Raw genomic sequence first — 20844 nt, forward strand, 5'->3', positions numbered from 1 at the left:
TTAAGTCCCTTCGGAGCGGAATACTCTCTAGTCTCACTATCCAACCATGTTTACAAATGAGGAAACCCTTCTTTTATATAGATGGGGAAAGAAATTTCCTTTGCAATAAAATAGTATTTTTGTGAAGTCCTTGGACCTAGTCTAACTTCTAGAACTAACTAGTTAAATAAATAAATGATTCAATCCTCATGCAAAATATTTGATGAACCCAACATTCCTTTGCACGGGTCCCCTATATGACTTGATCTGAAATTGAATAATGCTTAAATAATTGATTTTTGAAAATGATTCCCAATGTGCCTTTGAAGAGGTCTTATGAGAAATTAAAATAATATAATGCTTGTCCTCACGCTAATTTGGCTGGGGCCCAAAAACAATGTAGCCATATTTTCCCCATTTTAACGATGGATTTAATATATTCATTGTTGTGTGATAAAACCCTCCATGGATTGAACTGAAGTCACAACCCTCGACTTCAGACACGTGGACCTTGACTCCAGTTCATGGGCATTATTGGAATACTGAGAAGGGGGGGGGTGAATCAATGTTTCTTGCTTTTATTAACACAAACAGTGCAATGAAATAAATACAATATATAGCTGGTTGCAATCAGTTGCCAAGCACCAACTTGGACTTTTGTGAGGCTCCAACCTCCAGAGCACCAACTATGTTCTTCCAAGGCAATAGTTCTGGACTTAGGAGCACCAACTCCCAAGGATTCCAGTCCTTTTAGTTCTGAGGCTCCAACCTCGTGGGCTCCAACCCAAACCTGGTATAAATTGTTTTGCTGTAGTTCTCTGCTCCTAAACCTGCTGAGCTTCTGCTTCACTCTTGTTCTCTTGCTTCTCCTGCCTCTACCTGATCTTCGACTTCCTCTCAGACTAATTATTCGCACACACTTCCTTGTTTTTTTCCTGTTCTTATATTCCTATTGCCTTTGACTGTTCGTTTTCGCTTCCCACTGACTCTTCAGCTTCTTCAGCGCTCGCTTCAACTTCCTCTCTGCTGGCTTGTCCTTTGGCTTCCCTCTTCTTCATTGATTTGGCTTTTCGGTTTCCTCTGCACTGGCTTTCCATTCGGCTTCCTGGCTTTTCGGTCGCTGTATGTTAAAAACTGTGATAGAGCCCCGTTTTTTCAATGATAATAGGCATACATGGAAGCTGTATTGTTTAACGGACATGCCACGTCCCAATCGCAATTGCAATTGGCTTTAGTTCAGCCTCCTGAACTATCGGGACTGTTATCATAAGCCTTTTGGCCTAAATCACCCCGCGCAATACAATTATTCTTATACCACAAGTGGTATTTCGGAAGGGCCTTAAGCGGGAACTGGTATTCAGCGGATGGCTTTCGATTCCACTCGGCAGGTGACACGTAGCAGCGAGAAGGAAGAGGATACCGCTTTTTCGGGCGGGTATTCCTCGAGCTATATGTCCACTCGAAATATATGTAGACCGTTGGATCTACAAAGGGATGATCAACGATGGAGGGTCGGATGCTCATGTAATGCGGGCTCGCCTTTTTATGGTCGCAAATGTAATACATGGGAACATATGAAAAAATGACCAAAACGCTTAAACGGGCGGACTTCAAATTTATTTCGCTCACATTTATAACTGCATCGGGTCCGCAGTGTAATCGCAATTGGCAATCGCAGCATATCGCGCCATCCCTTTATAACTTGCAATGGTCACTTCTGACATGGCGGACGTGATATAGCATTAAGTCAATTGTAATGTTGCATCGGGTCCGCAACATTCATTGCAATCGGCGCTTGCCCTTGGCGGAGGTCTGATGCGATATTGCTAATCGCTATTGGCGATTGCAATGGGCCACTTAACACTTTATAACTCCCGCTCCCGAAGTGTTGATGCGATATATGTCGGAAATCACAAATCGCAAAGGTTCAGGTCTAGATCTTAACGTAGACCACTCACTTATAGCGATGTGATAATATGTGCCAGACCCGATAAGACTCAACACTCCCGTGCATAAAATTTCAAGTCCACTTTCCCGAATCCGCTAAGTGTTTAGCGTGATTTCTTTGTGTAAAAGGCATTCGGCGATAAACAAGTAAATACACAGGGGTGATGCTATATGGGTTCTACGGGCCCGATAGCGTTAAAACTTCCGCCTCCGATAGTGTATTTGCAATACACCCAAGTCTTCTGCCTCCGATAGAGTATTCTTTGGCATTCTTGCTTCGATAGCTCTGTTTTCTTCCTCCGATGGCTCCTGTTTGCTCTTTGCTCTGTTTGCTCCTCTGGTGGCTCTGTCTGCTCCTCTTGGCTCCTCCGATAGCTCTGTTTGCTCCTCTGATGGCTCTGTTTGCTCCTCTTGGCTCCTTCGATAGCTCTGTTTGCTCCTCTGATGACTCTGTTTGCTCCTCTTGGCTCCTCGAATATTGCCATATTGACATCAATGACAATCTATGTCAACAGTCAGTGCTGTCCTATAGCTTGGTAACTAATTTCGAGCTCGCAATTGAGCCAACACCATTCTTTCCTGCATTGTTGACTGAAATCTAGATCCAAATGGTCTGTTCTGTTACATTTTTTGTGATTAAGCTTTTGTTGTGTCTCTTAAAGCAAAATGTCTATTGTTATGTGAGGAGTCTGAAGGAATTCTATTAGTTTTGCAGCTTTCAAAAAGTGAAGATCAAGAACGTCATACAGATTAGCTAGGTTTTCCTTGAGAAATTTCTAGAATCTAGGGGGCCATTGTTCACATTCTTTTGTATTCGATATCTTTCCTATATAAATTATGATGCCCTATCGGACCACATTGATGCTTGTGAGGAATATGTCTTCCTTGAAGCAGATGCCAGCTAAGGTCCTGCTACTCATGTCTTGGTCGACTTCCTTGGTACAAGGTTGTTTGTTGTTATAGAGTCTCAATCGCTATGGCATGGTCTAGGGTTAACTCATTTAGGTTAACCTCCAACTAGGTTTTGATTTTGAACTTTCTTTGTTTTCTTCTTTGTGGTGGATGATGATGGCTCCGTTTCATATTCAGATGCTAGCCAAGCCATTGCTCTCCCTTGGTGACTCTTTGGTCCTTTTAGAGTACAGCATTGTCACTATGAGGCTTTCCTGTTGTGGTATATTATATACTTATATTTTTTAGGGTTACTCCTCTAGGATCCCCCCTCTTATTTTATTGCCTACACTTTCTTTCTTTCCTCAACTGTAGATTAGAACAGTCTAGTAAATGCCTCATGCCATTGACCTATTTTGATCATTTGTGGATGTTAATATAATTTCGTTTTGTTTCTTTTCAAGACATTCCTTTCTTGCTGTTATAACTTTTACTTTAGAGTCCCATTTACCTACTTGGTTAGTTGTTTCATTCTATTTCTAAGTTGTTTCATTTAAATTTCACATGGTGTGTCAATTTGCTGGAACTATATTCTGATCATGTTATTCAACCGCATACAAAAAATCATCATCAATGCTGATATGTAACTTTTTTCTGTCCTTCAAAATATTCTGACCACTATAGCTACTTTCTGCAATTAGTTTAGGGGAAATGCAGCTATTGTTCTGTATTTCAAAGGTTATAAGTTTATAACATGATAGTGAGATTTGAATTACAATTCTATTTATTTTAGAATTTTGTCAACAGTTCTGTTCCTACTAATTTAATTGATTTTTCTGGATCTTGTCTGTTATTTCTTACTGATATTTTACAATCATTTATCTGCACTTTTCAGAAGATATATTTTGGACATAGGTATGAATGACTTATTTAAGTAGGGTCTGGTTCAATCATTCGTTTAATGTGCACTCTAACTTTGATGTTGTATGTTTCAGCTGATTCTGAATATAGCCGGCCTCCTTTTTAGTGGGAAATTGCTTGAACCAGTATGGGGTTCAAGGGAGTTTCTGAAGTTTATTGCTGCTGTGAACTTTTCAACCTCAGTCAGCATATTTATCACTGCAATCCTTTTGTTTTACATAACAGGCAGAGATGACTTTCTGTAAGTATTCATTCTTTTCCTAGATTCTGCTAGTCTTTAACTGAATATTCTGTTCACAGGTTTGAATGTGCACTCTATAAAGGTTTGTTATGGGTCACGAAAAATGTTCAAATGCAGTTCAACTGTGTGCATGGAAAAGTAGATTCATGTAATATTTCACAACTTTGTGTCCTTTCTATGAAGCCTAGATAACTTTCAATGGGCAGATTTATCATTAAGGTTGTAATTTGCAAAGCTTAAACTCTGAAGTGAGTAGAATTGGAAAACATGGAGAAATGATCATGTATAGCATATGGTTGTAAGCAGTGTTGCAGCAACCGTCCCCTCCAGCTTGGAGGTCAGAATCATGCACCACATGGATCTTTGCCCAAACCTCCCTTGGAACTGTGTCTCATTTTTCTGGAACAACACTTCTGGTCAAGAAAAATGTTCTTGCCTTTGTGGGAACTGTGACGGTTCTGTGCACAGTTCCGCAGGTGGAACCATGGTTTCGCCATGGTTCTGTGATGGTTCACAAGCAGTTCTAGAGGAACACACAAGGTTCCACGAGACAGTTTTTTTTTTTTTTTTAAATCTTTAAATATGGTTTAAGGGTGGGTCTAGGGAGAGGTGTTGGAGCACCTACAGTGTAAAAAAACAGTTTGAATGTAAATCAGGCAGAGAGCTTGGTTTATGTTCATTACAACTTGCGATTGTTGTCCCATTATTGTGAGGAGACAAAGACAAATAAAGACTTGATCGTTTGGTACAAAAATCCAGAGGATAATTTGGAGGATGTGATGTTTTACATAGAGAAATTGGAGGATGCTCTTATCCAGGATGGTGATGATTGTGTTGAGATGCCACCCCCATCCAGTGCCATGGTCCCCAAGTCCAAGATTTTAACAGCAACAGTGGGGACTTCATCTTCAGTTCCATGGCCACCATCTACTTCACTAACCATGTCGAGGCCCATGTAGCAATCATGGTGGTGTGAGGAGGAGGGATTGGTAGATAGATTCACTACTTTATTTGTCATAGCCTATAGATGGTCTTTTGGTTAGGTCTAAGGTCTTGGTCTATTTCAATTTGATTAGTGGAAGAGTTTGACTGGGTTGGCAACAAACAATATGAAATAATGTTTTACAAGTAATAATTGACCATTATGAATACATCTCTCAATTCTGTGTTGTAACTATGTTTCTTAGAAACATTGACATACTTCTGGGTAAACCTTGGTTTAAGGAATTTGGTACGTTCATGCTAAAGATAGAGAAACAATTTTTGATGTTTCCTTATAAGGGGAAGATGGTCACAAATCGAGACATAACAAGCAAGACAAAATCAATGACACCTTCATTAGAAGACTTTAAAGATATTTTGGAATTGATGTTTCAAGTTAAACAAGAAACAATATCAAAGAAACAAAAGGCGCTTGAAGAAGTCATATCCAATAAAAGTGAAGAAATTCATCGACTTAAAAACCACAATGAAAAATTAATTTCACAGGTCAAGAAATCTAAGGTTAAGAAACAGAGACTAAAACAAGAAAAAGAAAGTTCCGACCAGAAGCTCAACGAAAGTCTATCAGAGAAGGAAGAGGAAAATTTACGCTTAAAGAACTTTAATAAAAAATTACTAAAACAAATCAAAAGTATAAAAGATAAAGAGAAGGATACTAAGGACAGTCAACGATTCAGAAAACAAAGAGCTTTTACGCTTAAGGAATCATAACCAAAGCCTTCTTATGCAAATAAAGAAACTAAAAATTGACAAAAAGTCATTAAATGACAAGTTAGAACAACTTACTCAAGAAGAAGTATTGAAGTCTCTAGTCGTAAAAGTCCAAGTTGAAGATAAAGTAACAAATACTGATCTAGTCAATATCACAACTCAAGAAGATGAGAAACCAATAGAAGTTAAAACATATTCAGAAGTTGCAATTCAAACAATGGAATTTCCAAGTGATGATTCAGTAGTAAACTCAACAACAACAGTACCTGAAGTAAATTAGGACACTGCCACACACATGATAAGGGAAAGTCCAACCATAAGAACTCCTTATCGACATCCGAATCACAAGAGTAGACAACTAGGCCAGTCTACATATTTGAACCACTCAGAACGAAAACAACAGATTTATGTTCCAAGGAATATTGAAGTTTGTAGAATCCAATCTGATGATAACATGTCATTACAAATTTCCAGTGATCGAAAGGTTCCACAGAATATTAATCCAGGATGGGTAGATCCTTTCTTAGTCTGACAATTTTGTTTATCACTCAGAGGAGCATATCGTCTTGTATCAATGAAGATGAAAGTTTTGAGACGAGAAGATATACGAAATAGAAAAAGAGACCCGACCCTTTGTCAGTAAGCAGTGAGGACAAAGTTTTTTGAAGAGAGGGGCAATGTTATGAATATAATTCATATAAAAATAATAAATGTAAACTTAAATATAATAATAATAAATAATAATTAATTAACTAATAATTAGTTAGTTAGTAATGAAGGGGCATGTCTTAGAGACATGACCATTTTTGAAAGGGCACCTACCTAGGTATATAAGCGGGCTTTCATTGTAATCATTTCAGACATCTTTTATACATTCAAAAATTCTTATATACAATTACTACTTGTCCTACGATGGATACTTACATATTTTAGTTCTTCTGAATTATTCTGCTGCGTATATGAACCATGTTCGTTACATTGGTATCAGAGCATTCCTATGAGTATATGAACTTTGTTCGTTACAATGTTTTTCATGCTTCTAGGATTTATTGAGTCAAAAGATATTTGTCATGGGTCAATCTATTGTACTTAATTCAATTCCCATTTGAGCTTTTGAAAGAAAGAGGAAAAATAATTTTATTTAAGTCGAAATAGTCAATTTGTCCCCACAAGACTAAGTTGGCCCAGTGTGGACAAGTTGGCCCTGGAAGGGACCTATTCAACCTCCTGGATGTGTATAAATACAGTGCAACTCGACCTCATTTGGATCATCATCAACAACTTTGATTTCTATGCCAAGAAGAGAGAGAAAACCAACAAAAGACAAGAGAAGAAGAGTTAAAGTTAAAGGAGAGAGAGAGAGAAGGTCAAAGGAGAGAGAATTGAGCCACACGTGCGAAACTTATGCCTTAATTTCTGTCACACGTACGGAATTTCAAAGAGTTGCAATGGCCAAAAATCGCCAACTTGTTGCAGGGGCTCAAAATCACTGTTTGACCATATTTGAAGAGCTTTGACTATCGTTGACTTGGTTGGATTTGACTTGATTGAGGAAGTTTTGAAAGAGGGTTGACTTAGGCCTTGGATTTCTCACTTTGATATAATTCTATAAGAAGAGACGTTGATTGGATTTTCACTTTTCCGGGGTTTTGCGTTCGCTTGTAGCCTATATCTTGTGTTCATTGTCTTTTGTGATCTTCATGTTTATGTTTTTGGTAATTGTTTGATGAAGAGAACATTATAAAAGTAAAAAGAAGCCAACATATATTCAGAAGCAATTATCAAGTAAGCGAAATCAACCCTAAATTGATGCCCTATTGATTTCTTGACATGGTATTAGATCTAAGGTGAGGAGAAGGCAATTTGAAGATCATTTTTGTTGGCATAAGTGGAAACCATTTCTACAACAATCATCCGAGCTACTTTGGAGGTTTGCAAAGGGCATAAGCAAGAAGACTCAAGGACCATCATTCATCTTGAAGAAAGAATACTACATTAGCTTGTTGATTTCTAGTAGCATCGGATGTGCTCTAAGCCTCAAAATTTGCAGGGAGGCTAGGACACATGTATTCCAGAATACCCAAAAATTGTTTTGGGAAATTCCACCTGGAGAAGGTTTTATTAAAATAATTAATTATTTTTAATGGATGCCTAAGTCTAAACTTAGGAAATTAAAATAATTAAAGGGTATTAATTAAATTGAGGGTGAAACTTCTAGAAGAAGACGAGGATCAAGCCAAAATGATCTGAGCCATTGATTAGAATCTAATCTGGGCCGTTGGTTACTCAACGAGAAGATTATAAGAAGAGGCTTGATGGGCATTTGGAAGACAGATCGAGTTAGAGATCAAGAACTCGATTTTTGAAAAGTGTAGCACAACAGTTGCGGGAGAAGTGATCGAAGTGATTTCTTGCAGTGGGGGGCAGAGATAGTTTTCTGGTTGGAAAGGTTTCTTTGATTCGGGATACATTGTAGAGGAGGCAGAGAGAGATCCAGAAGAGGCAGTGCAGAGCCACGTTGGGCAACGTAGAGCCAAGCTAAGGTAGTGCAGAGCTTGAGAGGAGATTCAAAATTTGTTGGAGAGTTGAGTTCTAGAGCCAAAAGTCAGGGTGTGATATCGGGAGGGCAGAAAGTCGAAGTTCTAGAGGCAAATCGATCAGCCAAAGGAGTGATGCAGTCTCCAGAAGCTGTGACGCAAAGCGGCGCAGTGATTGCACAAAAACTGCGCGAGGTAGCTAGGGGCTAGCCATTCAGTGGCTGGATCGGTATTGGATCGTCAGTGATAGTGTGAGGTATAACTCACTCAACTCTCTGTTAGTTAGATTCTCTGTATCGGATAGCCAGTAAGGCATACAAAGATTGTATTAAGAAATTACTACTTAATAATACAAACCCTCAGCTGCTGCATCGATTTTCCCACATTGGGTTTTTCCGGGGACATAGGTCCAAAAACAATGGTGTCAATTGTGTATGTTATTTCCTTCTTGCTCGGATTCTTGTTTCCGCATATTATTTAAAGTTGTGAAGGTTGCAAATGTATTTACTTCGATATTTACAGTAGAACACAGTAAATAACTTGCATGTATTAACAAGTAGAAGTAATATCAGTTTGCTGTAGTAGTGATTCAGGGCTTCTCGGATTTTCACACAGCTATCCATCTCTCTCTCTATCATTGAAGGCTCTTGGTGACTCATCATCATTTTGAAGAAGATCATCATCTTACCAATCTCTCTCTTTTGAAAACTCTTTGATCATCACTCATATTGGAAGACATCTCTACAAAAGTCATCACTGATTCACTCAAGAAGCATCAAGATTCTTGGAAACATCTTCCAGACTCTTTGAAAGTATCATTATTCATCATTGAAGCAACTTGAAGGTACTATTGTGACAACCATCTTAGAAGTCATCATTTAAGGATATCTTTGAAGACTCTTGGAATCATCAAAATTCTTGGGAGCATCAAGATATTTGAAGGCATCATCTTCATTCAAGCATCTCACTCTTTTGCCAAGTACTTTATTACACTCCATGTCTCAATCTTCAAATCAAATGACTTCATTTTGTAAGGAATGCAACAAACTCGATGGGTCATTAAATTTCCAAGCACGAAAAAGAGAATTGATTTGATTCTGACTGAAAATGAAGTCATGGATCACGTTCTATGCAAAGTTTCAGTACCAGATAAAGACAAGACTCAAGATTTGGTCAAGTACAATAAAGGACAAGTTAGGGCTCAAAGAATTCTCATTGAGTCCATCAAAGATCATTTTATCCCCTTTGTTGCAGGTTTGGGCACATCTAAGGGAATTTATGACAAACTGGTAAAACTATATGCTGTCAGTACTACAAGCCAAAAAATATATTTGAGAAATCAACTTTACAAAACAAGGTTGTCAAAAGACGAAGACTTGGCCTCATACCTTGTGAAAATATCACAATTGAAAGATCAATTGCAAGGGCTTGGAGAAGTCATATATGATTCCAAATTAACTACTTGTGTACTCAATGCTCTACCTTTAGATTGGAGTAGTTTTGTGACCAACATCTATTCAAGAAAGGACACTCCAAACATCAATGAGCTATGGGCTTTGTGTATTCTAGAAGAAACAAGATTGAAAGCCAAGGTTGACATCGAGGCCAACAATGAAACGTCTTAAACTTTTGTTGTTAGATCAAAGAAGAATTTTGGAAAATTTGGAAGATTTGAACCTTGTCGAAAATACAATAACAACAACAATCAACCACATGGGGGTCGAGACATGTCCAAAGTACAATGCTTTGGATGCAATGAATATGGACACTTTAAAAGGGATTGTCCCAAGAATCCTCAAAACAGGGAGAACAATAAGAGGAAGGAGAGAAGTGGAGCTCACATTGCTGAAGAAAATGAAGAACTTGAAAAGAAACCGAAGACTAAAGGTCATATGGATCTCTATTACTGAAGAAATTTACCACTACCAGGTATACAAGCAGTTTGTTTTCTCTTTTATTTGGAGATGGTAGTTAGAGTAGCATATGCAGTTATATTTGTACAAAAGTCTTGGATTTTGCAAATTATGACATCATAAAAAAAGCATATGGCATTGGAAGAATTAGAGTCTACATAGTCATTTTGAAAGCAGTCATCTAAACATCTAGCAAGGCAAGGGTAGAAGGATGTGGACCATCTAGCATCTCACAATTCATGCAACAACTACATGGTATCATGTTGATCTAGAAGCAACCATTTAGCAGAAAAGGGTCACAAGGATCCTCTACATGAACAAAACCATTGTTATAAGAAGGTTCTTCAGTATATGACAGAATCATAGGGACATGGCGGGAGTATATACCACTATAAGATTATGGAAGCAACATCAAAAGCAATCTAGAAGTATGAAGGAATGAAAATAGTCAAGAAGCAACATGAAGGCATATTTGGAACATTTCTCATCTTAGGTAAGGAATCTCATCTTAGACATCGTCTTCAAAGAAAGTTAAAAGGTAGTTTGTTCAAAAGGATGTTAACTAGATGGTAATATGAGAGGAAGAGGTATGCATATCTTTAGAAAAGGAGCTCTTCATTAGAAAATAGGTTCATATCTTCAAAGAATATTGAAGGAAGAGCTGGTTGAAGCATGAGCATGATATGTATTGATTAGATTGGGAAGTCAAGACTCTTCCATATGGTTATTCAATATATAGTAGCATGACAAATGGGCAGAACACATGGTGATATCGATCAACATCCGATATGGTCTCTTGAAGAATGTAAGGAAGATAGTAATGACAACTTCAAAGGGAGCTAGAAGCACGAAGTGGCTTGAAGGAACCTGCAGTTTGAAATTTGAAGTAGCTTCACTTGTTTTGGCAATTCTGATGATGAGAAAATATTTTTGGAATATGATATGACTTCCAGAAAGAATCTATAGTAGAAGTACATTATAAAGGTAGGAAAGGCAACAATTTGATATAAAAAGTCATGAGATAGTTTGTTGATCACTTGATGGTATGATAGATTCAACACTGATCTAGAAGAAGTTCACTTTCCCAGATAGATAGAGGGAGCTATAATTGGCTCTACATTGATTGGTTTGACAATATATTTTTTGGTGGTTAATGGAAAGTGATATAAAAGGATGATGGCAAAACCCTATCACGAAGATAGATTGTGAAAGAGTTTGGCTCTGTAAAATGTTTGACATCCAAGAAGGTTGAAGCTCAGGTATGATGTGATGCATGATAGGAGCCTTGCAACTACAACTAGATCTCCACAGAAGAATATGTAGCTGATGATTGAAACAAGTTGAGGCTTGTAGTTATGTCTTTTTCGCTGAGAGGGAGTAAGGATCTCCTCCCTGGATGAGAGGGAGTGATGATGGACACCGTATTTTCCATGTGTCATGCACTAGGCAAGGACTAACAACTGTAAGTCTAGTGAAGGCACTAGTAGGGAGAATGGAGGATTGGATAAGCATCTGGGACTAATACTTCTTGAGGATTTGGAATCAAAGATAAGAGTAGTTCCATGGACCGATACTCTTTGAGGATAGGACAGGGTATCCAAGATAAGAGTAGTTGAAGAGGACCGATATTCTTTGAGGATTGGGAATCCAAGATAAGAATAGTCCTATAAGGACATACCTGGTGAACATCCAGATGGGGTATGTGCCTTGAGAGGCGGTGGTGGTGGTGTCCAAATGTATGCCTCCCAACATTGTGCTCTAATCTAGTGGAGAGTTAGAGCTTGTTATTCAAGGCCTTTCTATATTGCAAATTGACAATGTTGGTTATAATGTTGATGCTTGATGATGGCTTATCAATCCAAACTCTTTTTATGAGAATATTTCAATTTGAGAGTATCCTTGTATCCTGGTATGTAATTATGAATACCTCCCTAGTTAAGAGGGAGTGTTGGAAAATGTAACTAGGTTCAGTCTTCATAATTATTATTGTACTTGTATCATCTTGTATTTCATGAAAAAGCAAAAGAAGACAAATAATTTATTATTATTATTATTTCATTAGTCAAGCATGTTCTTCATGCTTATAGGATTTATTGAATCAAAATATATTTGTCATGAGTCAATCTATCGTACTTAAGTCAAATCCCATTTGGCTTTTGAAAAAAGAGGAGAAAGAGTTCTATTTGAGTCAAAATAGTCAATTTTTTCCCCACAAGACCTATTCAACCTCCTGGATCATCATCAACAACTTTGATTTTTGTGCGACCAATGAAAGACAAGAGAAGAAAAGTTAAAGTCAAAGGAGAGAGAATTTTGCCACACGTGTGAAGTTTCTGCCCTAATTTCCGTCACATTTACGAAATTTCAGAGAGTTGCAGGGGCCAAAAATTACAGTTTGATCAGATTTGAAAAGCTTTGACTATTGTTGACTTGGTTGGATTTGATTTGGTTGAGGAAGGTTTGAAGGAGGGTTGACTTGGGTCTTGTGGGAGGTCTTGGTCTTGGTTTTTGGGTCTTGGATTTCTCACTTTGATCTAATTCTATAAGAAGAGAAGTTGATTGGGTTTTCCCCCTTGTGGGGTTTTGCCCTGGCTTGGAGCCTATATCTTGTGTTCATTGTCTTTTGTGATCTTCATGTTTATGTTTTTGGTAATTGTTTGATGAAGAGAACATAATAAAAGTAATAAGAAGCCAACATATATTCACAAGCAATTATCAAGTAAGAGAAATCAACTCTAAATTGTTGCCCTATTGATTTCTCAACACCTATGGCAACCCATTCTTTTGGGGGATCTAATTAGTTCCTCACCTTCATGGATGATTTTTCCCACTTTGTAAATACATTGTTAAATCTAAGGATGAAATGTATGAGAAATTCAATAGTTTAAATCTTTAGTGGAACATCAAAGCAAGAAAACGATTAAATGTATCAGGACTATTGCCAGAGGAAAATATATCGGAAACAATTTCTCATTTCTCATGGCATCTCTTGGTGGCACAACTTTCCCTACTCTACACGATAGAATGGAATGGTTGAGTGAAAGACTAATCTATTATGGAGACGGCCTGATGCTTTAATTCAATGCAAACAAATGGCACTTAAGTTTTGGGGAGAAGTAGTTATTTGTGCAACTCACATGATCAATTGGACACCTAATCTTGTTCATGGTATTATGATTATCCCATATAAAAAATGGTACAAACACAAACCATTAGTTTCACATTTCAAATTTTGGATCAATTGCATGGGCCCATACTCCTAATGACATGTGAAACATCTCAAAATCAACAATTCATCCCATGCTCTAGTTGGATATAGTGAAATTTTAAAGGAATTCATCTTCATTTTCCTTTCGCTCACAAGGTGATTAAGTGTAGTGGTCCCATTTTTGACAAATTTCCTTCTCATAGACCATGGTCCAACAAGATCTTTTCTTTTTCTACTTACAAACAATCATTCTATGGGTGATTCCTTGCATGTTATAATGGATTTTCTCCTTGACATTTTGATATTGTACCTCCTTGTGCCTTTCTAAGAGCTTCCTCAAGCACTCCTCCTACCATAACAGGGCAAATAGTTGTGGCTAATGAAGAGCTTATTGATGATTCTTGTGGCCCCAATATTACAAAAGAATATTCACTTATCACAGGTTACTCCTTCTAGCTCTCATCTTTTAGTGGATGAGCATATTAGTGATGCTAATGACAACTTCTTGATAGATCCATCTGATCTACTTACACTTTCTCCAGCTAGGTGGAGGCCTATACCCAAGTGGGCCATATGCACATTAGTATATGCGATCAGTTTTCTTGTAGGTCCATCAAAACATCATGAAAAGTCTCTTCCACCACAAGCACTTCTCACCATGGTTGATGATACATCGGCTGAACTAAAGTTTTGCCCACCTCTATTAGTCTATATCCTGGTTTCTGCTAGCAACGACCCCAATAGATAACCAAGTTAGCGTTATGACATTAATGGGGGATGATATGTAATGAATTATCTATGTGGTCTTTGTTCAACATTAAGGGGGGACGTGTGATCTTGTGATGTAAGGTCTTTCCTTTGTGGCTGCTTGTTTAGATTATGGGGAGATATTGAAATTAAGGGTGTAATTATGTCTAAGGCCAACTTGTATAGGTAGGTTCGTCACACTCCTTGAGTTGTGTATGTATATGCCGACTCTTCTTTGTACTACTCATTTAAGTGGTTCATTCATTGTTTATAAAAGAGATTTAAGCTATGGGCACCAAAACTATTGCACTCTCTTGTGCTTGGGTGCTATCCTCTTTAGTGCATCTCTTGTGCTCGGCTATATTTGATCTCTTGTGTGCACTTGCACTCCCTCATCCACACTTGAGCTTGGCATTTTTTTCTCTATCGTACACATTTGTGCTTGGCGATTATTGCAGAATTTATGTTTGTTATTGGGTTCCATTCAATTCTCTCTTACTTGTGAATCCCAACACATTTTACAAGTTAACTTTTTTTTTTCAAATAGTTGGAGTATTATTGTTATTTTTTCTGAGAACCAAACTTAGTTTTATTTGACAAGTGATCTAATGAATTTTCTTGTTTTTGCTAACAGGTACACGCCACTTTCGGGATTTCATGGGGTCTTGTCGGGTTTCCTTGTAGGTGTGAAACAAATTATGCCTGAGCAAGAAATTACCGCATTCCATGTTTTCAAGTTGCAAGCCAAGGTACCACCCATAGGCATTCCTTCAAGCTATGATGTTAAATGTGGTCCATCAAGAAAAGTGATTCCATTTGTTTGCCATTTACTTATCTCTTGAAGTGATCTTATATGAGTTTGGATGAACTAATAAGGTTTTATGCATGGAACACACTCTATCCAGTGGCTACCTTCCCTTATGGTTATGGTATCCATTGTTGTAAGCCTTTTAACAACAGAATCAATGCTCTACCTCCCCTTTGTAATATTTGGAACTTATTGGAGCTGGCTATACCTGCGGTATTTTCAACGGAATCCAGAGACAAATTTGAAGGGGCATCTAAGTGATGATTTTGCTTTCTCTACATTTTTCCCTGCCTTTTTGAGGTAAATAAGTATGTTTGCTTCCTTTCCAGACATTTTTTGTATTGTTATTGTAAACCAAATGTCCTAACCAATTTAATTATGTTTTGACATCCATCTATTCGGGTTTCTATGTTTTCCCTTTGTTTTATGTGTATTTTCTATCTTCTAGAGAAGACAGACTAAATGTACCTTCTATGCAACCAGGTTGGCTAGCTTTTCATAGATTGCTAATTAGCATAAATTTGTGTGTGTTGAGAAAAATATTTTAGCTCAGAAAACGATTAGATTAACTGAAATGATGTTAATAGAGCTTACTGGATGTGTGTAATCTGTGGAAGTGTATCCTTGGATAACATAGCCACTTTTCACCTTATTCATTTTCTGTTTTTTATAACTAACTGTGGTTTACCTATAATGCAGAACAATAGTAGATGCATTTGCTTCAATATGCCAAAAAATATTTTGTGGAAATTCTCGGAGTAGCAGCGATGAGCAAGACAGCTATGTATCAGGTGGCATATCTTTGCCAGCATCTGACCCTATGGAGGAATCTAGGAGGAGGTATATATGTCCTTTCAGTTTACTGCTTTTATAATGAGAATAGTATGACCGAATTTCAACAAGTTGGACTTTCTTTTCTTGTGAACATGATAATTCACATTTTATTGGTTCCAGGGTATTTCAACCAACATTTGTATGTTGGATATTATTATTATTTTTGTAGAAATAATTGTTTGTATGTACAGATAATTATTTACATCAGCTGAAAACAGAAAAGTGAAAAGATGGAAGGGTATATAAAATGATTGTCATATCCTCTTCCCTAAAGCAACCAAAATTGCTATAAAAAACAGAGTAAGAGACCTGGTCCAACATTGTGGCATCTTTGATCAGGAATGGTCGTTTTGCCAGCAATTGCATACGTACCTCATCTATCCATAACTGACCAAAAGCAACCAAAGAATTGAACTCATTATCAAATACATACTTGCGGCAGAGTTTCTTGAATCCAGAGAACATACACTGCAGGAACTCTCAAACAGTGCCAAGTACCAGCTAGAGAACCCTGAATCTCAGGTCTGGAATCTCCCAACAAAGCTTCCCTCCAATGCAGTCGTTCCTGAAGATTGTTCTCCAACTAAGAATACACCCATGCCCATCGAGACCTTGAAAAAAGGAAGTCCCATAAAATAGGCTTCACTGTTTCTACCTTTGAAGAAGAGAGGCAGAGACCATCAGAAAGGCCACTCTTGGCCATGTTATCACACTATCCCAACACTTCTTGAGATAAATTCCTAAACTTCAAGTGTGCCCGTGGTTAAACTAAGAGGGAGGCCACTGTCACATCGCCAACCCTCTTCCACACTTTTGGCCAGCTCTGCATTGGCTCAAGGGGGAATTCCATAGGGTATGATTGCTGGGATTTCAGGACAAGGAATTCCAAGGTAATTTTGAAGAGTAAATCCCGCAAAACAGTTTTAAAAGAGTTAAGGAAATAAAGTTGATGAAAGGACTGGAAACTGGTGCCTTTTCATTGGGCATGTTTCGCACCAAAAGTGGGAAACTCCTAGGAGAAAAGTTTTCTCCCATTTGTCAGCCAGCCAGCTAGCATCCCTATGATGATCCACAGATAGCTTTACTTCAAAGCTCTCCACCTATGCTCTGGTCAATGCTATCTCTCATCTAGCATATTTCTTGAAGGAAGGTGGGTCATCTATCACAAGGTAAATCCATTTTTGTAATCATGTGCTTTCATTTAATATTTGGGCCATTACCAATATGGATCACAGACCAAGCTGGATGATTGACTGCTTCTGATTGTACTCTTGTTCCCATATTTCACCTAGGAGATTATCCTTTGCCCCTAGTCTAGTGTGACCTTTCCTAAGGCCCTTTCCTTCCATTGTAAGGAGAGGCACTAATAGGAGGCATTGATTGATATAGCATGCCTAAGGTAATTCATACATACCACCTTTCAAGTTTCCCTATGCACTTCCATTCTTTGGGTTGATTATCATTGGTCATTGGGACTAGCAACCTATATTCTCATCTTTGAGTCAGGGCCAATAAATTTTCCCTTAGAGGTTAATCCAGCTGAAAGAAATATAAAAACATATGAAGCCACAATTGAAAGAAAATGAAAAATGCAAAAGATGGCTCGGACATGTAATGAGCATGTGGGAAAAAGGCTGGGGTGAGCTCTATCCCCCTCATTAGCCATCACCTAGTTTTAGGCATTTTATGCTCTATCTAAATAAAGGAACTTATGAATGTCCCAACCTCGATGAGTGATAAACTACTATATATAAGGGGTATTGGAAAAGCATAAAGTGAGCTAGTTCACTTAAGCTATGCAAGAAAGAATGGAAAATCTTTAAAAGAAAAAGGTGCATTAGAGGGGTGGAAAAAGAAAGTCGAGAAAAGGGGCAACTCATGCCTCCAGAATTGTGTTAATTTGGCAGCTTAGGGATAAACTCATGCCTCCAGAATTGTGTTAATTTGGCAGCTTAGGGATAAATTACCTTCATTGGACAAAATTCCTCATTTTAGATAGACCCAAAATTGCCCTTGGAAGCACTCAATTTGGTTAAGGAAAAATATATTTTTGATGCAAAAACCCACAATGGCACAATTGTCCAAGTTGGCCTAGAAGCAAAATTGGCACCCCTCCAACGCATATAAATACAAGTTAAGGCACACCTCATTTGGTATCATCATCAACACATCATTCTTCTCTCTCCTCTTCTCATTGGTTCATACAAATCTGAAGATTGCAAGATGACTTCACACGTGCCAGGGTCTTTGAGGCAGCTTTGAAATTTTTCTGTTGAATTTCTGTTTAAGATACTTTGACCAGCGTTGACCTTGATGTTTTGGGCATGTTTTGACTTTGATCTTTTGGGAGAAATTCTGTTTTGCTAGGCTGCATTATTTGGCACAAGAGCCGAGGGATTCTGGGCACTTTGACCTGCGTTGACTGCAGGCTTGATTGTGGACTTTGACTGCAGGAAATCTATCTCCGTTGACCAGGTTTGATCGCTTGGATTGGGACTGTTTTGACCTCTGTTTGACCAGCAAAGGAGGCCGAGTTTGATGACCTTTGACCGAGCTTCATTATGGGGCTTTTGACTGTTGGCTTGTTGACTGGTTAGGGCACACTTTGATTACTGTTGACTTGGACAGAATTGCAGACTTTGACAATTGAAAAAAAATTGAGTTTTTGAAGCTTATTATTGGTTTGTCTATTTGGATAGTCAAAGATTGACTTTGACTTATTGTTGGATTGAATTATTGTACTCTCTCTTTGTTGAATATTTTATGACAATCTAATAAGAAGAAGAATTTCAAAGGTTTTTCCCCGTTGTGGGTTTTCCCTAGTCTTTGATGAAATATTGTGTCTCTTGCCATTGCTTCCTATTGTACATTGCATTCACTGTTCTATCTACAATCGCTGTTGATTACTGCAAGATTAAATTGATTGCTAAATGAAGTTAAGAATTGGGCTAAAGTAATTGTAACAACATAAAACAGTGGAAAATTAACATGGTATTAGAGCTAAGGTGAAGGAAAAAGCCCCAAGAGACAAGAGAGAAGAGCAATCATATTTGAAGAAGCTGAAGGAGCCTGTTTGATTTGGACAAGATGACTACCTTTTTTTTTCAAGGACAATGAGAAGCTAGGAGACTCAACAAACATTGCTGCATGGAAGATCAGGCTAGAAGCTATATTGGATGACAATGATGTTTTGGAATATGCGCAAGGAAAGATTCCTGAGCCTCCAGAGAATGTTCTCGCTGCCACCAAGTCCAAGTATAAGAAAGGTGAGATCAAGGCAAGGTTGCACGAAACGGGGAAACGGGTACGAGTTTCCGAAACGGGAAGCGATACGAAACGCGACCTCCCCAAATTTTGGAAACGGGGAAACGCGAATATATATATATATATATATATATATATATATATTAGGAATTTAAGAAATATGTGCAATCATAAAGCATATATGATACATTCTAATTTATTACATCATGATAAAATTGTCAATTGTCAATGCATAGACTATAAGTATCTAAATTTACATCACATTTACTCATGAATAATCACATAATGAAAATAGAAATATCCAAAATCAGCCACGAGAAATTTCTAATTTTTTGTATCGTGATTGATTGGGAGTCTCCTCCTACATAGTCGAATGACCTTAGTGCTCTTGATTAAATACAAGTTTCATACCCTAGTACCCTACATTCTCTTGATTATTGGGAGTCTCCCCTGCATAGAGGGCTTTGTTCTCTCGATTAAATACAAGTTCCATACCCTAGTACATGATAAAATCCAATGGAAACATTGAAATCCCCCCAATCCTGAAATCCTGAAAAACAGATAAGTCTGCTGGATTTTGAGTAAGATCTAAAATTCTACTTTCTCCATATGAAATCCAATGACGACGAAACCACTCTCAAACATCCTGAGTCATTTCATGGTAATGTTAAAAATTTAAGTAAAAGGATGAAAATGAAAAATAAAGGAGAATATCACTTTTACTTTAAGAATTTAACATTACCATGAACTGCATATCAACACTAGGGCAAACAAATGTAAGAGATCTACATTAGAAAAAAAAATTTAAAAAACAAATGTTTTTTTTGGGGAAACGTGGCCCGTACGGCTTGGAAACGCGTTTCCGGCCGTACGGCCACGTTTCTGTTTCGGGAAACGTGGCCGTACGGCCGGAAACGCGTTTCCAGGCCGTACGGTACGGGGAAACGCATTTCGTTTCGTTTCCCCTGGCGAAACGCCCCCTAGGGCCACGTTTCCTGCAACTTAGGATCAAGGCTAAGAAAATTATTATTGATGGTTTGCAAGATCATTTACTTGTTTATGTAAGTAACTTGAGAAGTCCAAGGATATGCATGATAAGCTAGTAGGGATGTATCAAGTCACCAACTTGAACCACATCCTCTCCTTGAAGAGTAAACTCAAAGAAATGAAGATGAAGAAGGGGGAATCTGTACAATCCTACATCACGAGGGTATCTCAACTAAGGAACTCCAGGTATGAAAGTAATGCAATTGCTAATCAATATGAATATATTCTTATTTCTGCCCTTTCTAGTTCTTCCCCTCCAGATTTGTATGATAGTTGGCTGGCAGATAGTGGGGCTTCTAGACACTTCTCCGGGTATAAGGAAGTCCTCTCAAATATGGTTGAGAGGGAGGCAAGTTTGGAGATCATTCTTGGGGCAACTCTACATATCCAATGAAGCGCTTTGGTTCTGTCAAATTTGATGTGGACTTTGGGGAATCTGTAAGAACTGGGAATTATTTTAACAACTATTCCTTATGAACAGAATAAGAAATAATAAATGCAGAGACAGTAAAGGCTTCTGAAATTACACATCATGATCCTGTAATAAAAATTTCCTAAATTTTATAAATTTAATTGACAGAACCAATGAAAGTACTTACCTGTAATCTTACGGTCGATGATGCCTCAACTGCTCCTGCTTCGGTTACCAAAAGACCGAAACCACCCAGCCAAACTGAGCAGAACCTTGCTACTCAGTCCAGTAAACTTCTCAGTCGAAGCAGACTGTTCCCCTGTGCCCAGAAACCTCAGAACAAGTAAGGCCCAACTCTTCCTGATCATAAACAGACTCTGTG

At 38.0% G+C, this 20844-nt stretch overlaps 1 protein-coding gene across 2 annotated transcripts in view; it reads left to right on the top strand.

The window, feature by feature from the left end:
* The window catches only part of LOC149190750 (rhomboid-like protein 19), a 157705-nt gene that overhangs the window by 62986 nt on the left and 73875 nt on the right, over positions 1-20844 (top strand). Inside the window, exons 4-8 of one of the 2 annotated variants that reach the window (XR_016256018.1) lie at positions 3813-3979; positions 14732-14846; positions 15003-15205; positions 15605-15745; positions 18107-18214. Coding sequence is in view for 1 of the 2 variants with exons in the window: in XM_089412250.1 (XP_089268376.1) it covers positions 3813-3979; positions 14732-14846; positions 15003-15205; positions 15605-15745 (626 nt within the window). In the remaining variant the exon portion in view is untranslated. The remainder of the gene's footprint in view (positions 1-3812; positions 3980-14731; positions 14847-15002; positions 15206-15604; positions 15746-18106; positions 18215-20844) is intronic. The other variant, XM_089412250.1, reaches the window with a different exon arrangement.

The sequence above is a fragment of the Pinus tabuliformis genome, chromosome 3_1 (genome assembly GCF_031772625.1).
Source record: "Pinus tabuliformis cultivar Carrire ecotype Pingquan chromosome 3_1, CPIR1, whole genome shotgun sequence".
NCBI lineage: Eukaryota > Viridiplantae > Streptophyta > Pinopsida > Pinales > Pinaceae > Pinus > Pinus tabuliformis.